The sequence below is a fragment of the Rhincodon typus genome, chromosome 2 (genome assembly GCF_021869965.1).
Source record: "Rhincodon typus isolate 14 chromosome 2, sRhiTyp1.1, whole genome shotgun sequence".
NCBI classification, from domain to species: domain Eukaryota; kingdom Metazoa; phylum Chordata; class Chondrichthyes; order Orectolobiformes; family Rhincodontidae; genus Rhincodon; species Rhincodon typus.
Window position 1 is genome coordinate 69,680,859 of NC_063333.1, and position 16,439 is coordinate 69,697,297.

General features: G+C 38.9%; 1 protein-coding gene across 2 annotated transcripts in view; it reads left to right on the forward strand.

Annotated features, from left to right (window-relative positions):
• Window positions 1-16,439, forward strand: part of vps50 (VPS50 EARP/GARPII complex subunit) — a 158,481-nt gene that overhangs the window by 26,037 nt on the left and 116,005 nt on the right. The window contains exons 5-7 of one of the 2 annotated variants that reach the window (XM_048610923.1): window positions 2,992-3,004; window positions 3,763-3,859; window positions 11,038-11,108. In XM_048610923.1, coding sequence (XP_048466880.1) covers window positions 2,992-3,004; window positions 3,763-3,859; window positions 11,038-11,108 — 181 coding nt within the window. Of the gene's footprint in view, window positions 1-2,991; window positions 3,005-3,762; window positions 3,860-11,037; window positions 11,109-16,439 lie in introns of those variants that run through there. The other variant, XM_048610918.1, reaches the window with a different exon arrangement.

Consider the following 16,439-nt stretch of genomic DNA (forward strand, 5'->3'; position numbering starts at 1 on the left):
TTGCTCCCATGATGCTGCTTGGCCTGCTGTGTTCATCCAGCCCTGCACCTTGTTGTCTCGGATTCTCCAGCATCTGCAGTTCCTACTATCTCTGAACCAATCTAGTGCTTAGCATTCCTTGGCGGCATGTCTAATTTTCATGTGACACATGCTGTCGAGCCAGAGAGGCCTTTATTACTTCCTGATTTGAATTTCTTTGCTGATAAGAATTTGTGCTTAGACTTTGGAAGACAGGTATAGAAACTAAAAGTATAAAGGCAAAATTCTGGAGATGCGGGAAATCTGCGAGGAATGCTGAGAATGTTAGAGAAACTCAGCGGGTCTGACAGCATCTGTGAAGAGACAAATGGAGATAACAACATTTAAAGTCTGATATAACTCTTTAGTTCGAAAGAAGAATTGTACCAGACTTGAAATGTTAACTCTATTTCTCTCTCCATTGAAACTGGTTTGTTGATAACCACCTTGTTTTAACCTAAATTTTTAAGTAATTTACTTGAGCAATTTAAGAATTTGGTAGATAAACAAAAGTTGTTCACTGACCACTGGAAGACTCTTGCAAACTTAGATTTTTTTTACTTCAAATTTGGAAGTAATGTTCTGTGAAATACTGCTACTCAGACAATATTTCGCCAACGTGGATGTGTGTTGAAAAAATTCAAAATGCTAGATACACATAACATGTTGCTCAGCATCTCTGAAGGGAAAAAAACAGGTTTGATGCCTTTTTAAAAAGGTGTAAATTTTGTAAAGAATATTTCTTTTTATTTTTCCTGTCTTTTGGACTGAAATGAGAAAAGAACTGTTTAAAAGCTGAAGATTGCTGCATGTTTTGAAAACAAATAACCAAATACTCATTGCAAGCATTGTTTACACAGTTGCTTGTTTAACCAGGGTGTAATTGAAGTGTAGTTTGTAGATGAGCTAGAACTAAAAGGTTGTGTCTGTGGGCTAATGACTAGTTATTGATGACAAAGGCTCTTTGGCCAACAACAACTGTGACTGGTTCTCATGTAGCTGAATAGGCTGGGCACAAAATGGTAAGAAGCTTTGGGACAACCACCAGCTCAGGAGCGCGCTCTCTCTCTCTCTCTCTCTCTCTCTCACTCTGTCCTTTCTGTACAGTAAAAGCTACTTGAAGCCTAATGAAAACCAGTTACTGTAAACTGTGACTTTTAATTAGTAAGTTCTGGACCTTTAATAAATGTGAACTGGTCCCATGTTTCCTGCAAACCAGTGGAAACCGGAGAAGGAAAGCCGAGAAGCTGCATTCTAACCAGCACGAGAAACATAAGAATCATCTCGGTACCCACTGTGAACAGGAATTCTTGAACTGCCTTCCCAGTATTTCTCCCTGTTCATAACACCTATTTTTCTTTTTCGTGTGTGTGTGTGTGTAAGGGCCAGTGTATAAAGGGATTAGAGTTTTAATTAGTAATGATAAGTCAATGATTCATAGTTGTTGACCTATAGCTAGAACTTAATTACTGGTAATTAATAGTAATCCTTCTTAAGTATGGAAATCTTGTCTAAAAAAAACAGGTAAATTGGGAAATTCTGCAAACTTTTAAAAATCTTTAAGTTTTGTGAAGACCCCAGGAATAACGAGGCTTGATATCAAGCTTGCTACTCCAGTGGGCTTTGACATGTTAAACAGAACTGTGGAACTAAACAATTTATCTCTGTAAGATTGGATAAAATAAAGAGAAATGCAGGGAGAAGTAATGCATTGGAAGAAAGATTAGCCAGGAAATGCAAAGACATCACAATTACAAAAGAATCTGCAAATAATTATTTGGGGGTGTGGTGAAGAGTCAAAGAATATGGAAGAATCCCATAGATGAAAAGTCAGCGAAGTGAGAAGTGGGGAGCAGATAGCATACTCCTTCGTCCAAGTTCTGATGGAAGAACCCCACACAAACATCAGCTTTGTGATCTATATTCTCACCACGCCAATTACTTTTTTTTTTAAAACTCATTCATGGGTGTGAGAAGCTTTTACTGCCTGTTCCTAGTTGCCCTCGGGAAAGTAGTAGTGAGCTGCCTTCTTGAACCACTGCAGTCCACCTGCTGTGGGTTGATCCAGTGCCAGTGAAGGAACAGCGATATATTTCCAAGTCAGGTCGGTGAATGGCTTGGAGGGGAACTCTCAGGTGGTGGTGGTGTTCCCATGTATCTGCTACTTTTACCTCTCTAGATAGAAGTGGTCATGGGTTTGGAAGCTTCTGTCTCTGGATATGACTACATCGGGTTGTTGATGACTAGTCTGTGAGACATCTCTCCCAATTTTGGCACTAGCCCCCAGATATTAGTGAGGAGGAATTTGTAGGATGGACAAGGCTGTTTCTGCTGTTTTTTCCGGTGCCTAAGTCGATGCCAGATGGCCCATCAAGTTTTATTTCTTTGAGATTTTGCAGCGATTGATATAAATGAATGGCTTGCTAGGCTGTTTCAGAGGGCAGTTGAGAGTAAACCATATTGCTGTGGGTCTGGAGTCACATGTAGACCAGACCAAGGAAGATGACAGATTGTCCTTCCCTAAAGGACACTAGTAAACCAGATGGGTTTTTCCGAAAATTGACAATGGTTTCATGGTCATCAGTTGATTGTTAATTCCAAATATCCTTTTCAGGTATAATTCCAGATATTATTCTATCACATTCCACCAGACTATAAATTATGATCTGGAGTTATCTGTAAGATTTCTTTGGATAAGATGATTACTTTTATCTAGAACATTCTGCAATATTCCCGAACCTTTTGTTGAACCGAATTGGCACCATGCACCAAATCAACGACAAATTTAGAGTGAAAGTGCAAGTTTGAGTTCAAAGGTTATGGGAGTCACATCTTGCAAATGGATAAACTGACTCATTGGTGAAGTCTGGAAAGCATTCTTCTAATGCGACATGCTCTTTCAAATGTTAGAATAAACCAACTGCATTTTCAAGGTGAGGGCTTATTTTAGTAAACGTCCTGCACGACCTAAAGACCTGAAAGAACTGTGGATGCTGTAACTCAAAGACAAAAACAGAAATTGCTGGAAAAGCTCAACAGGTCTGTCAGCATTTGTGGACAGAAATCAGAGTTGATGTTTCGGGTTGAGTGACCCTTCCTCAGAATCCTCCCTCAGCGTTCTGAGGAAGGGTCACTTGAGCCAAAAGGTTAACTCTGATTTCTCTCCACAAATGCTGCCAGACCTGCAGAGCTTTGCCAGCAACTTCTGTTTTTGTCCTGCATAACCTGCTGTTTTGGGTTAGAGTTTATACCTAGAACATCCCTGGTATTTATGAAAGTGGTTTGCATGCATCCTAGAGTGGTCTGCAACTTATTTGTGAGTGAAATATCAGTAAGAGATGGTTACAAAAGGATGTAGCTTGGATCTTCGCTTTATCTTCATTTTATTGTAAATAGTACGGTTCAGTGCATAGACCAACCCATCGTCTGTTTACATTTACCTCGATTTAAAGCTGTGACTCCAATCAGCATGAGTAGGAAGTAGGTTATGCAGTTTCATAGCTTTCTATTTAATTTTACCTAATAAAATCTATTAAGTAGGTTTCGGGCTGGATTTTCTATTTCAATACCTTCCAATCTACATTGTGGTTAGGTCCTCTAATGTATAGTTATGTGTAGTGGACTGAAACAGCATTGGAGCATGGAAGTTTACATTTTTGTAAATATTTTCATCAAAATTAAAAGCAATTAAGTTATGCAATAGGATTGTGTACTCATTAATGAATCATTATTATATCTCTATAGGCATGAGAAGTCTATTAAACTAGACGTTTGTATTTCTTTACAGGTATCAAAGAAAGTAGCAGATTTAATCCTTGAGAAACAAGCTGCATATGTGAAGGTAAGGGACCACATGCTAACCAGTGAATAATCACTTTTAATAAACCAAATCTTGTTTGAGGTGAAAAAAAATCTTGTGTGAAAATGGTTACACGCAACTGGTTTGAACAATAAAATATTATCACTTTGAAACTATTTTCCTCTGGTTCTGGTACAATGGTATGGAGGATTTCAGTACCTTGGAGATGCATTGTGTGCTGAAATAAAAAAAATTATTACAGGTACTGTGTTGCACCAAATCACTTGCATTCCAATATTTATTAATATGGAATATGGGGGAACATTGTTTATTGCTCAACCAGATGCATTGAAAGTGGAAAGACACACTTTCAGAAAGAGAATGACTAGTATTTTTGGACTGAACTTAAACAACATATAGCAGCTGGTTTCTGCACCTTTTTGGAAAATTTTGAGAACGGATCAAGAAGTGAATATGCAACCTGGAATACAAATTCAATGGTAATTTTATCTTCCCAAAAGCTAACTTCTTTATAATCTAAAATCATACTGAAAATCCTCAACAGGTCAAGTAGCAAATAAGAATTGGAAACATGAAGTAAACATTCCAAATCAATAACCTTTCATCAGAAGTCAGACTGTGTTTGTAAAAATTTGAGCTCACCTAAGCCAACTTGGTAATCTCAGACAGTGGTGAACTTCAGAGAACAGCTTGTTTTTGAATGTTCTAGTTCTGGAATGTTATCATCTTATCCTACTGTTGTAAAGTTGCACTTGCGTTGGTTGACTAACAGAAATCTCATTTTCAACTTTGGAGGATATCAACGCTAACTTACTGTCAGTTCAAGCTCACGTGTAAAATGGTTGTTTGGGTGAGTTGTGAGAACTCAACCATAATCTAAGTATGAGTCATGCCCTTAAAAGATGGTCTGCAGTTCTGAGGAATGGTCACTGGACCTGAAACCTTAACTTTGATTTCTCTCCACACATGCTGCCAGAACTGCTGAGCTTTTCCAACAATTTCTGTTTTTGTTTGTGATGCCCATAAGAGGGGTCACCAGGACATTTTCAGGTGGAAATATATTTTCGAACTGTTGTTTTTTTCCCCTCATCTTTTTCTCCCTGCCCATTCTTTGTTCTTCTCTTGAAGAAACTGACCTTTTGCTAAGACACAGTACTGTAGTGGTGTTAATCCATATTGTTTGTCGTTTTCTCCACAACTGAATATTTTGCTGATGTTCACCAGCAGCCCAGGGTGTTGTTCCGCTGGGTGGTAAGTGCAGGTTCTTGGTGACATCATTTGCATGTGCAGTTTCAGGTTTCCCATATCTGTTGATGATACCTAGTTCTACCCCCCACATTAATCTATGAATTAAGAGTGGAAATAGGACAGTTGGCTCCTCCAGCCTCCTTCAGCATTTGTTAAGATCATGGCTTTACTTGTTCATCGGATCTACACATTGCCTGTCGAGGCCAGCGTTTAGTACCCATCACTTATTACACACTCGTCCTTGTTTTAGGGAAGGAAATCTGTTGTTCTTTACTGGTCTGGCCTTTATGTGACTCCAGACCCACAGCAAAATGGTTGACTGTTAACTGCTCTCTGAAATGGCCTAGCAAACCACTTAATTGTATGTAATGATTAAACAGCTCCAAAGTAGGAATGAAATCAGATGGACAACTTGGCATGGGCTCACATATCAGAAATGACCACAGCACGCTGAGCCCTGTCGATCTTGCAAAATCCTCCTTGCTAATATCTGAGGGGCTGTGTCCAAAATTGAGAGCTGTTTCACAGACAAGTCAGGTAACTGATGTTTATCTCTAAAGTATGATTTGTAAACAGGACTATGCAGGTTGGGGTTAATTGAAAAAAAGAGGTGTCAAGCTGCAACACAGACTACTAGGATGCCAAACAGCGTACGCAGCAAATGATATACAGGGCTATGTGATTTTTATGAGCAATGGAGAGAAAATAATTCTTCTAATATCTGCACTGGAAGGGTCACTCCTAACTTTAAAACTACATCCCCTAGACTAGCCCCAAAAGGGAACATGCTTTTCAAGTTCACCTTATGAAGCCTATTCAGAACATTGTACAAAACAATCAAGTCACCACTGTATCTCCAAAGCTGCAGTGGAGTCAAGCCCAACCTCTTCAACTCATCCTCATAAGACAGCCCATTCATTCTAGGTATCAACGTAGTGAACCTTTCTGAACAGCCTCCACTGAATTGATATCCTTCCTTCAAAAGTGGAGACCTAAAATTCACACTATTCTTGACATAATGTCTCATCAATGCCCCTGAATCACTAAAGTCTGACATCCTTAATGTTATGTTCAATTGCTCTCAAGATAAAGGATAGCATCCCATCAGCTTTCTTGATTAAGTGTTGTTTCTGCAAACTAATGTTTGTGACTCATGCACTGGAATACTTAAATCCCTCTGCGCCTCAGAATTTTGCAGTCAATAATTATTTAAATAATGCACTGCTTTGTTATTCTTCCTGCCGAAGCAAACAACTTTATATTTTCCTACATTATACTCATCGATGGTGATGGACTTTAAACACTTGACTGGAAGAGGAGGTTCCAAATGTGTCCCCATGCATTATGGTGTAGGAGCCAGCATTATAGTGCAGAAGATGAGGCTGAAGGTCTGCACCACTCTATAAATACAAGTGCTGAGTGGATGATCCCACTTGGCCACCTTCAGAGGTCCTAGCATTGCATATGCCAGTCTTCAGCCAATTGACTTCACTCTGTGTGATCACATGGCAGAAACTGGAATTTGTGAAGCCTGAGTTCTGACAATATTTCGTGAAAGTCGTGAAAGTCTTGAAGACATATGCTCCAAGATTTGCTGCAAAACCTCGCCAAGCTGTTCCGGTAGTTACAACATTGGCATCTATACAAAAATGTGGAATGTTGTCCACATATGTCCTATACACAAAAAGCAGGAGTAGGTCAAAGCCAATCCAGGCAATTAGTACCACATCTGTCTACTCTTGATCAAAGGTGAAGTAATGGAAGATATCAACAACAGTGCAATCAAGCAGCAATTGATTTGCAACAGCTTGCTCACTGACACTGTGTGCGCTCTGCCAGGGCCACTCAGTTTCTGACCTTATTCCAGCCTTGATCCAAACATGGACACGAGTTGAACCTCAGAGTTGAGATGAGAGTGACTGCCCTTAACATTAGTATATGCCATCTTTGAGGTACTGCGGAAATTTAAGGTCCCTGAGATAGCACTTTCTAAACCAATGATCACCACCACTTGAAACAACAAGGGGAGCAGATATGTGGGAGCAGCTCCACCAACCAGTTTCCTTCCAAGTCACATGCCGTTCTGACTTGGAACTATATTATAATTTCTTCACTTTTGTTGGGTCAAAATCCTGGAACTTATTCCCACACTGAGGGAGTATTTGTATGAAATGGACTGCAGAGGTTTATGAAAGCAGCTCCACCTTTTTAATGGCAACCTGGGATTATCAATAACAATTGATTATTATCAATTATTGCCTGAATGAATACTTTTTTAAAAAAAATTCAGTTAGTTAAATAAGTATATAGTTTTAAATACAGCAGTCAAATTTATTGCACTAATAATTTTGTTCTTGTCGATCCTTAGTGCACTTCAGCTTAGTAAGAATATCAGAAAGTACAATTTAATTTATTTGAGTAAATAGATTTATTTTGCAGTGGAAAATAAATAAACATAAAATCTTTCATTTTGTAGCAGCTAAAGTAAGATGAGTATGTTTTTAAACTCTCCTTCAGTTCAAGGTCAAATGAAGTAGTTAAGCAGAGAAAGAAGCCTTATTAATTCTGCCCAGCAATAAACCAATGTGATGTGGTCGCAGTGAGGGCAGGAACCCAGGACAAGTTTTATTGAATGTAAGTTGCTTATTTTATTGAAACAGTAGACAGTGGAAAAGGTAGTTGGCCACACTACTGCCTGACTTTACTGACTGAGACCTTGGACTAAGTGAGTCTGTTCTGGAGAGCAACAGAGGAGAAGGTTGCTGTCTGATCACCACTGGGCAGGATGCTGATGTGAGCCCATCCTCTGCTAGAGATGGAACCTGTGGTGATCCAATAACATTGAAAAGTACTCGCGTTCTGTACTAGTGATTTAAGAAGGGACAGGCATTTGAAGCTTTTTTCTCTAGCAGCCATCAGGAAAGAATTGCAAGAGTATCAAATTTCCAAGGGAACAACAATTTATTTTTCATGGGAGGAGGATGCTGAGTCCTCTAAGTATCTCTGTCTTCTCTCCCAGCCACTCAGTACCCTTTTCTCATGCAGTATGAATTGTTGTTCCCTTTGAGATTTGCTATTCTTGTACTCCTATCTTCATAAAATGCAATCAAAATGTTTAGACATGGAAAGATTTGTCCTAGGGTGGTCAGCAGAGGGGGAGGAGTCATTGAAATGGGCCTTGAAGTTGGGAATGCATTGAATTCCTACAGTGTAAATAGAGGCTATTTGACCCATGGGGTCTGCATTGACCTTCTGAACAGCATCCCACCTTATCCTCTTAACCCCATATCTACCATTGTTCACCCACCTAACCTGCACATCTCTGAACACTACAGGAAAATTTAGCATGGCCAATCTATCTAATCTGCCAATATTTTGCACTGTGGCAGGAAACCAGAGCACCCGGAAGAAACCCAGACAGACATGGGGAGAACGTGCAAACTCCACATCAACATTAGCCCAAAGCTGGAATTGAACCTGGGTCCCTGGTGCTGTGAGGCAGCAGTACTAACCATTGTGCTGCCATGCTGCCCTACACAGTTCAGGAATTCTTAGTGTCCCTCAGTCTTCTATCTTCGACAGTTGCTGGCTGTTATGACTCAGTGAAGCAATGAGAAGTCAGCCTGTTGGAAGCTATAACTTTTGTATTGTTTTCTGTGAATATAACAATTCTGTAAAAGGTCCTATATGATGTGTAAATGCAGCATGGGAAGTTATGGAGAATATATTTTCTGTAGTGTAGTATATTATTTGCATACTAATTAATGTTTAATCAATGATTTTAACTTGTTGCAGTAGGAGTCTTAAAAGTTTTGAGTCAAAAAAAAACTTTTGGGGTCATTTAAGTCAGTTACCAAACTTTTTAAAACTTCCCAATGTTTATAGGGATCATTAAAAGCAAACTAATTCAGAGTACAAATTATTGTAAAGTGAAAGGTAGGTAAATGTATCCAGACTAACCTTGACCAGTTCGCAGTAAGCCTTTTTAAACTCGGGCATGTGAAGCGATGAGATAGTCAAAGGGGACTAGAGTTGGGAAGGTCCAACATCACTTTATTGAACATTTTATCAAAGGGAAGAAATATGTATAAACTCTATTACTGTACTTTGATAGAGTTTGATAAAGTTTCATTAATCTATTCAAAGGAATCTTCAGTAAATACTCCTTAATCTCTATGTAAACAGTCTCAAATCTGCACTGGCTATCTACTTCTGACACATACTTTTGAAGACTTGCTACACCCTATCCACAGGTCCCTACCACTATATTTGAACTATTTGTCTGAAAGGAGTTGTTCAATAAGGCTGGGGCAAGTTGTTCTTCGATTTCTGAGAGTTGGCTGATGTTTCGGGATTTGCAGTCATTGAGTTGGGCTTCCCCACTCTTCGAGGGCTGGTTCTTATGTTTGGTGGTTTCTCTGGATCTGGTCAGTCTGATGATGCCCACCATGAGATACCGGGAGCTGGAGATGCTGTGCAGTTTGGCTGCCTGTTGAGCATGCTCTCTGAAGACGGTCCAAAAGAAGAGGGAGCTGGGGCTCCAGGTCGCCCCTTTCAATCCCCTCTTAGCATTTTTCTTGAAGATTCTGTGACCTGTGTCCAATAGAGAAGACTCGGACGGGGGAAGGAAGATCCAATGAGGTGACGACTTTCTACATTTGGAAGTCTTAGAGCATGGCTTTGAGCCTTCAACTGTTAAGTGCTGTCCTTGTCGCGCTGTGACTTGGACCTCCTACTGAACTGATGTAGCCAAGTCTGGGTAGCAGTTTTCTAACTGGAGCTGTAAACACCGATTCATTCTGAAACAATGTGGGCATTAGCACCTGGGCAGGCAGTTCCAGGCTTGTCTGGTTTCTATGGTAAGTCGATAGTTTTCATGTAGCATGGCCTTGAGCAATTTGTTCCAACTCTGCACTTTGCAAATTGCAGAATCTGGCTAGGTTTAAACTTGGCTTCCACGTTTTGAGTTTTTAACCCTGATCGTAAAAACATATCTGTTTCTGTAACAATCCTGGAGGTGACACATCACCTGACCACAAAATCATGTGCTTTCTAGAATGGGCTTTAATAGATTTTAAACAATTGATGGTTGTGTGCTGTTGTAATCCAGGAGTTGTCAGGAGGAATATTTATTTTGGTTTCACCTCTTCAAATGAAGAAGGAATTCAAATATTTCGTCAGTGAAAAGATTTGTTTTCATTTATAGGCCATCAATACGTTGGCAAGTGTAGCTATTTGTAATTTGAGGATTAAATTAACCAGATCATTTCAGGCCATCAAATACTGCTATTATCATTTGTTGTGATGAGTATAAATATTAAGGTTTGGTTTGTCATAAAGGAACTATCTTTTCAAATAGTCTTGATACAAAAAGGCTGTATTTTCTATTTCAAAGTCAGATAGTTGATTGTATGCATCATGTTTCCACTACTGCAGTAAAACTCCTGGATATGGCAGTTGTGTTTTATTGCAGAAGTTCCAATCAATTCCTTGCATTATAATTTATATGAGATCTTATTCTGAAAGTGAAAACATTAGTCCAAATGTTGGAGGGCACTTAAACATATGTGCTTCAATATTGCAGTCTTAGAATGCTTGATATGGGTATATTTGTATTTATATTATGCTATTTAGCAGAAATATAATAGCAGAGCTTGGTTGTATTGGCCAATTGTGTAAGTATTTAATCACTTTAAATATTAAGGCTAGTTGTAAGTTGTGCCTTCAAAAGATAAAACGGGTAACGTTTCTGCGGTGAGAGACTGTGAAGAGTTGTTAGGAGTTTATTTCTTGGATACAAAATGTAGAGAGAATATCATTACCTCCTTCAGTGCACGTGTGATAGCGTACCCACATATACCTTTAAGAACAATGCATCCATAGAAAAGGCAACAAACTTGCTTGGAAAAAAAACGGCTAAATCTTGGTCATTTTAAAAATATTTGTTGCAGGAACTTGAAAGAGTTACGTCATTGCAGGCCAATCTTCAACTGGCTGCTGTCATATGTACAAATGCAAGAAGGTAAGAGACTTGATTTTCCCAAAACTAACGTTTACTGAGAGTTCCACAGCAGTTGAACATTTTTGAAACAGCATTTTGCCTTGTAGTGAATTAGCTGTATATTTGATAGAGGTATTTAAAATCATGAGGTGTCTGGTTTGAGTAGAAAGGGAGAAAATGTTCCTATTCATAAGTGTTCACACCAAGAAGACATTAATTTTTAAGGTAGTTGGTAAAAGAAGCATAAGTGACATGAGTAAAAATCCTTTTTTGCAGCAAATGATTAACATCTGGAATGCTTGTGTGTGTGGTCATGGCAGGTTCAACTGAAACATTTAAAAGGGAATTAGGTTTCTGGAAAAGGAAGAATGTGAAGGGTTATGGGGAAAAGGCAGGAAAATGGCACAGAATAAATTGTTCCTTTGGAGAGCTAGTGCAGGCACAATGTGTTGAATAGCTTTTTTCTGAATTGCAACATATCTATGGTGCATTCACAAACTATGGGCACTGACCAACTCTGTGGGTACGAGATTAATTCAACATTGTATTGCCTAAGGGCATCTTTTATGTGTCAGAACATAAAGTGCATTAACAGATGCATTTTATTATAAAAGAGCCATAAAATGAATGGCACCAGTAGAAATTACTGAGCCAAGGGTGAAGCTGAAAAAAGCTCCAGTTCCAATGAAGAGTCATTAGATTCATAGAATCCCTACAGTGTGGAAACAGGCCATTTGGCCCATTGAGTCCACATCAGCCCTCTGAAGAGTATCTCACCCCATACCCTATCCCTGCATTTCCCATCCTAGACACTATAGGCAGTTTAGCATAACCAATCAACCTAACCTACATATCTTTGGACAGTGGGAGGAAATCGGAGCACCCGGAGACAATGTGCAAAACTCCACGTAGACGGTTGCCTGAGGCTGGAATCGAACTCGGGTCACTGGTGCTGTGAGGCAGCAGTGCTAACCACTGAGCCGCCCTGAAATGTTAACGCTTTTTCTTTCTCCAAAGATGATATCAGACCTGCTGAGTTTCTACAGCAATTTCTGCTTACGTTTCAGACTTGCAGCATCTACAACATTTTGCTTTTATTGACAAAACAGATTTGATAGCTTAAGCAGACCTCAGGTTTAATGTGGCACAAAAACATTCCGAACTGGTGAATGAGAAAAAAAAATTAAAGGAAGATTGTGATCAAAATTTGAAGTGCTTTTCCTGGACCCTGAATACCATGTCCACCTCTTCTGCTCACGGAGTAGTGAGAAATGTACTTGAGACCTGGAAGTGATACAAGTGAAAGCATCATGATAATCTGTTTTTAGTTTGTTAATTATGAAGAAAAACTGAAGAAATGGGCTTTTAAGCTTTGTAACTAGACAATTTGATTTATGCAGGATCATAAACGGTGAGAACACAGAATGATAAAGCACAGAAGGGGTTCATTAGGTTTATTGTTCCTTTGATTTTTGCTAGAGCGATCCAGTTAATTCCATAACCCTGTAAATGTTTTTCCTTCACATACTTATCCAATTTTCTTAAGTATTTTACTATGGTATTTGTGCCCTTTACTTTCTTTTCAGGCAGGGTGACCGTGAATTTAACTTTGGGGGTAAAAAGTCCTCACATTGTCTCTGGTTCTTTTACCAATGACCTTAAATTTGTATCTTCTGATTATTGAGCGTTCTGAACCGGAACAATTTCTCCTAATGAACTTAACCGAAACTATTTACAATTTTGGATTTCTCTATAAAAACTTTTACTGCTGTAAGGAGATGACTCTAACTATTTTGGTCTCTCGCCAGAGCTGAAATTATTTAGCCTTGGTAGCAATTTCAGTAAATTTATTTTGTACACAGTTCAAGCATTCTTACTAAAGTGTGCTGCCCTGAATTGAGTGAGCACAGTTCTCCAGTTGAGGCTCAACCAATTTTTAAAATGAAAGTCTGGAGTATTTTGCTCACTTTTACATTGTGTTACTCAAAGAAGAGAGCAAAGTGGGGAGGTGTGAGCCCTTGAAGATTCTGCAGCAACTGAAATTAAGGCTGCTCCAGAGGCCAGGACAGGGTCAGCACAGATGTGTCAGAGGGTTGTGGGCTGGTGGAGAAAAGATGAGAGGACTGGTGAGGCCATAAAAGGATGGAAAAAGTTTTCAAAATTGGCTATTTAAATTTATATGTTTTAATATTTGGAGCTGCTAAGAAAGTTTGGAAAGCAATATCAACTCTGTCTGTCACTGTGATGCAGGAACTGACTGGAGACTTCTAATTGGAGGAGCAACAAGTGCAGGTGAAATGGAGCAGCTTTTTTCATCACAGATTTTGTCAGTTAGGCAGACAAAGAAACCAGTAAATGTCACCCTGGGAGAATGAACAGTTGCTGTTGGGGGCCATTAGTGGCTGAAAATAGTTTGGTTGTGGTAGCAGCCCATGTGATGACAAGGCCTGTTGTGTGTAGGGTTTTGGATAAGGACGTGGGCGAAGGTGCCCAGGCCCTAAAATTATTGAACTTGATATTGAGTCCTGAAGGCTCTTCAGGGTCCCCAATTGTAAAATGTGGTACTGTTCTTCCAACTTGTGCTGAGCTTTCTGCAGCACTCGAGCAGCCCAGAGAAGAAGTTGCCCAGGGAACATGGTGGTGTGTTGAAGTGACAAGCAACAGGAAGCTCGGGATCTTTTTTGCGGACAGAATTGAAGTGTTTTCTAAAGAGGTCACTCAGTCTGGAAGGAATGTAGGCTCCAAAACAATGCCAAAGCACATTTACTTTAGTGTTCCCAATATTTAATTGAAGGAAATTTCTGCTCATCTAGTATTGCATATTTTTAATTGTTAAGATATTTGAAATTTAATATTTTTAAATAACATTATTTTTGTTTCATTTTCTATCAAATCTTTTTTCACCTTCCTTCCTGCCTTACTGGATTTAACTCAGGTTTACCTTATTTCCTCTCTTCATTGTGTTTTTCCTCAATTTTTAAATCCAGAATGGACTTGACATTCAACACTATCCCAGATGCTCTGTTGACTTTCCCACGTACCTGTTAGTTATTTTTACTGACTTGCAGGGCATAGATTTTTCTGGCTGAAAGGTATGGGGAAAAATTCACAAAGGTGACACTTAGCAAAATACCCATTCTAACAAAAATGGGACCATTATTTTGAAGGTTTATTTCTCTTCCTGCTGCTTTTCCCCTCAGTGAGAATCTACTCATTGGTGTTGCAGTGAAATGGTTGTAAGTAGAAGATCAAGTGCTCAGAGGCTAGGTACCTCATTAGCACTGCAAATGGCTTCATTTGATAACTTGTGTGAGGAATAAAAGCCAAGTGTGGTTTTCAGCTGGGTTTTGGAATAGGGTGGCTATTTTTGCAGTATTTACATTTACTTGTTGAAGTCGCCCTCTTTTGAAGTAATATTACATGCTAATTTTGCCTTGTGCATCGTGGAGTGGTAGTGCTCCTCTGTTTTCTCTCTATATGTGATCCTGTTAGCTGTACTGTGAAAAATTTAACATCTATTATAAAGATGGAAATAGAAATGGCAAGTTGTTTTGTAGGGTTTTTATAATCACGTCAACAAATCTTTTGCCTTTGAAAGGTAAATTGTCGAAAGGAGTACAGAAATGACTTCAGGTGTGAAAATGAAGTGCTTTTGTATTTTGTTTGGAAAAGTTTCCACAATTTGATGCAATCTAAAATGGCAAATAGGATTTTTTTTTTTTTTTAAAGACGGATTTTGAAGGAGAAGGTTGTTGTAGATCAAGGGTCTTGGCTTGGATATCAGGGAGTACAATTGCTGTGGATGGAATAGCCAAGGTCGCAAGTCGTGGTGGGAGGCAATGCAATTGTTGGCAGCTTAAATCTTCATAGACTGGACAAATTGACACTGGCAGTCTGGAAGAGTTTGCAGAATGAATTTGTTAGTCTCTGGGAACAATATATTGTGGAACCAACTGGGGGATAATGCTATTTTGAATAACGTATTGCGCAATGAGACACAGTTAATTAGCAATCTTAGCACAATTTTACTGTGAAATGGTGTACATACATTGTTTGAAAGTGACATACTGCAGTCCCAAACAAGAATCTTAAACTTTGACATAACCTATACGTAGGGATGATAGGTCTGGACAAAGTTGATTGGCTAAATAGAATAAAAGGTTAAATAAAAATAAAATAAGAAGTAGAAAACATTTCAAGAACCAATTCAAAATGTTCAAAAAAATACATTCCATTAACAAACAAAAATTTAACAGGGCAAGTCCAGGTTTATAATGTTGAAAAGAATGTCATCAGTTTGAGGATTGGGAGTGTTTTACTAACTAGGAAAGGGCCACGATCAAGTTTATTGGTGAAAAAAATTGTATGAGAGGAAGCTCGATAGGAATACAAAATAGATTTTACAATTATCTGCAGAAAACAGTAGGTGAATTAAACATTGGATCCTTTGAGGCAGAAACAAGAGAATGCATTGTGGAGAATTATGAAATGACACGCAGGCATGGAATTTTTATTCAATGCCTGTCTTCATAGTAGATAGCACAACTTATATGCCAGAGATAGAGGGTAACCAGTGGGCTAAGAATAGTGAGAAGCTGAAGGTAATTAAGATCATTTAAAAACTGAACAATTATTGGAGAAATTCAGGGGATCAAACTTTGACAAATTCTCGTTTTCCATGGTCTGTATACTGGAGATCTAAAAGAGCTGAGAGAGTGAAGGCACTGGAAACAATTTTCCAATTTTCTAGATTCTCAAATTGTCACATTACATCACCATTCAAGAAAAGAGGGAACAACTGATTAGACTGCCTGGCTTCAATCATCAGGAACTTATTGTTTAGTAAATCTTAACAATGCTGTTAGAAAAGTTTGGCACAATTGGAACGTGTTAACATAAATAGTTTTACAAAAGAACAATTCTGTCAATATGATCCGGTTTGTTTGAATATATGACCATTAGAACAGAGAAAGGGAACCAGTAGATTTATCACAAAAGTGATAAGGAGCCCACTTAGTCCATTGTCGCTATTATGTATGTTCAAAATGAACATCATTACCACATGCCAATCTCCAGCTTTTTCCCCAGTATTTTGCATCATTTCTGTCCAAACAATTATTCCTGCTCTTTTGAGTGCTTCAGTTGGACCTGCCTCCACCACACTTCAAGTCAGGGCATTCCATACCCTACACAAAAACAAAGTTGCTGGAAAAGCTCAGCAGGTCTGGCAGCATCTGTGAAGGAAAAAATAGAGTTAACGTTTCAGGTCCGGTGAACCTTCTTCTGAGGAAGGGTCACCAGACTCGAAACGTTAACTCTGTTTTTTCCTTCACAGATGCTGCCAGACCTGCT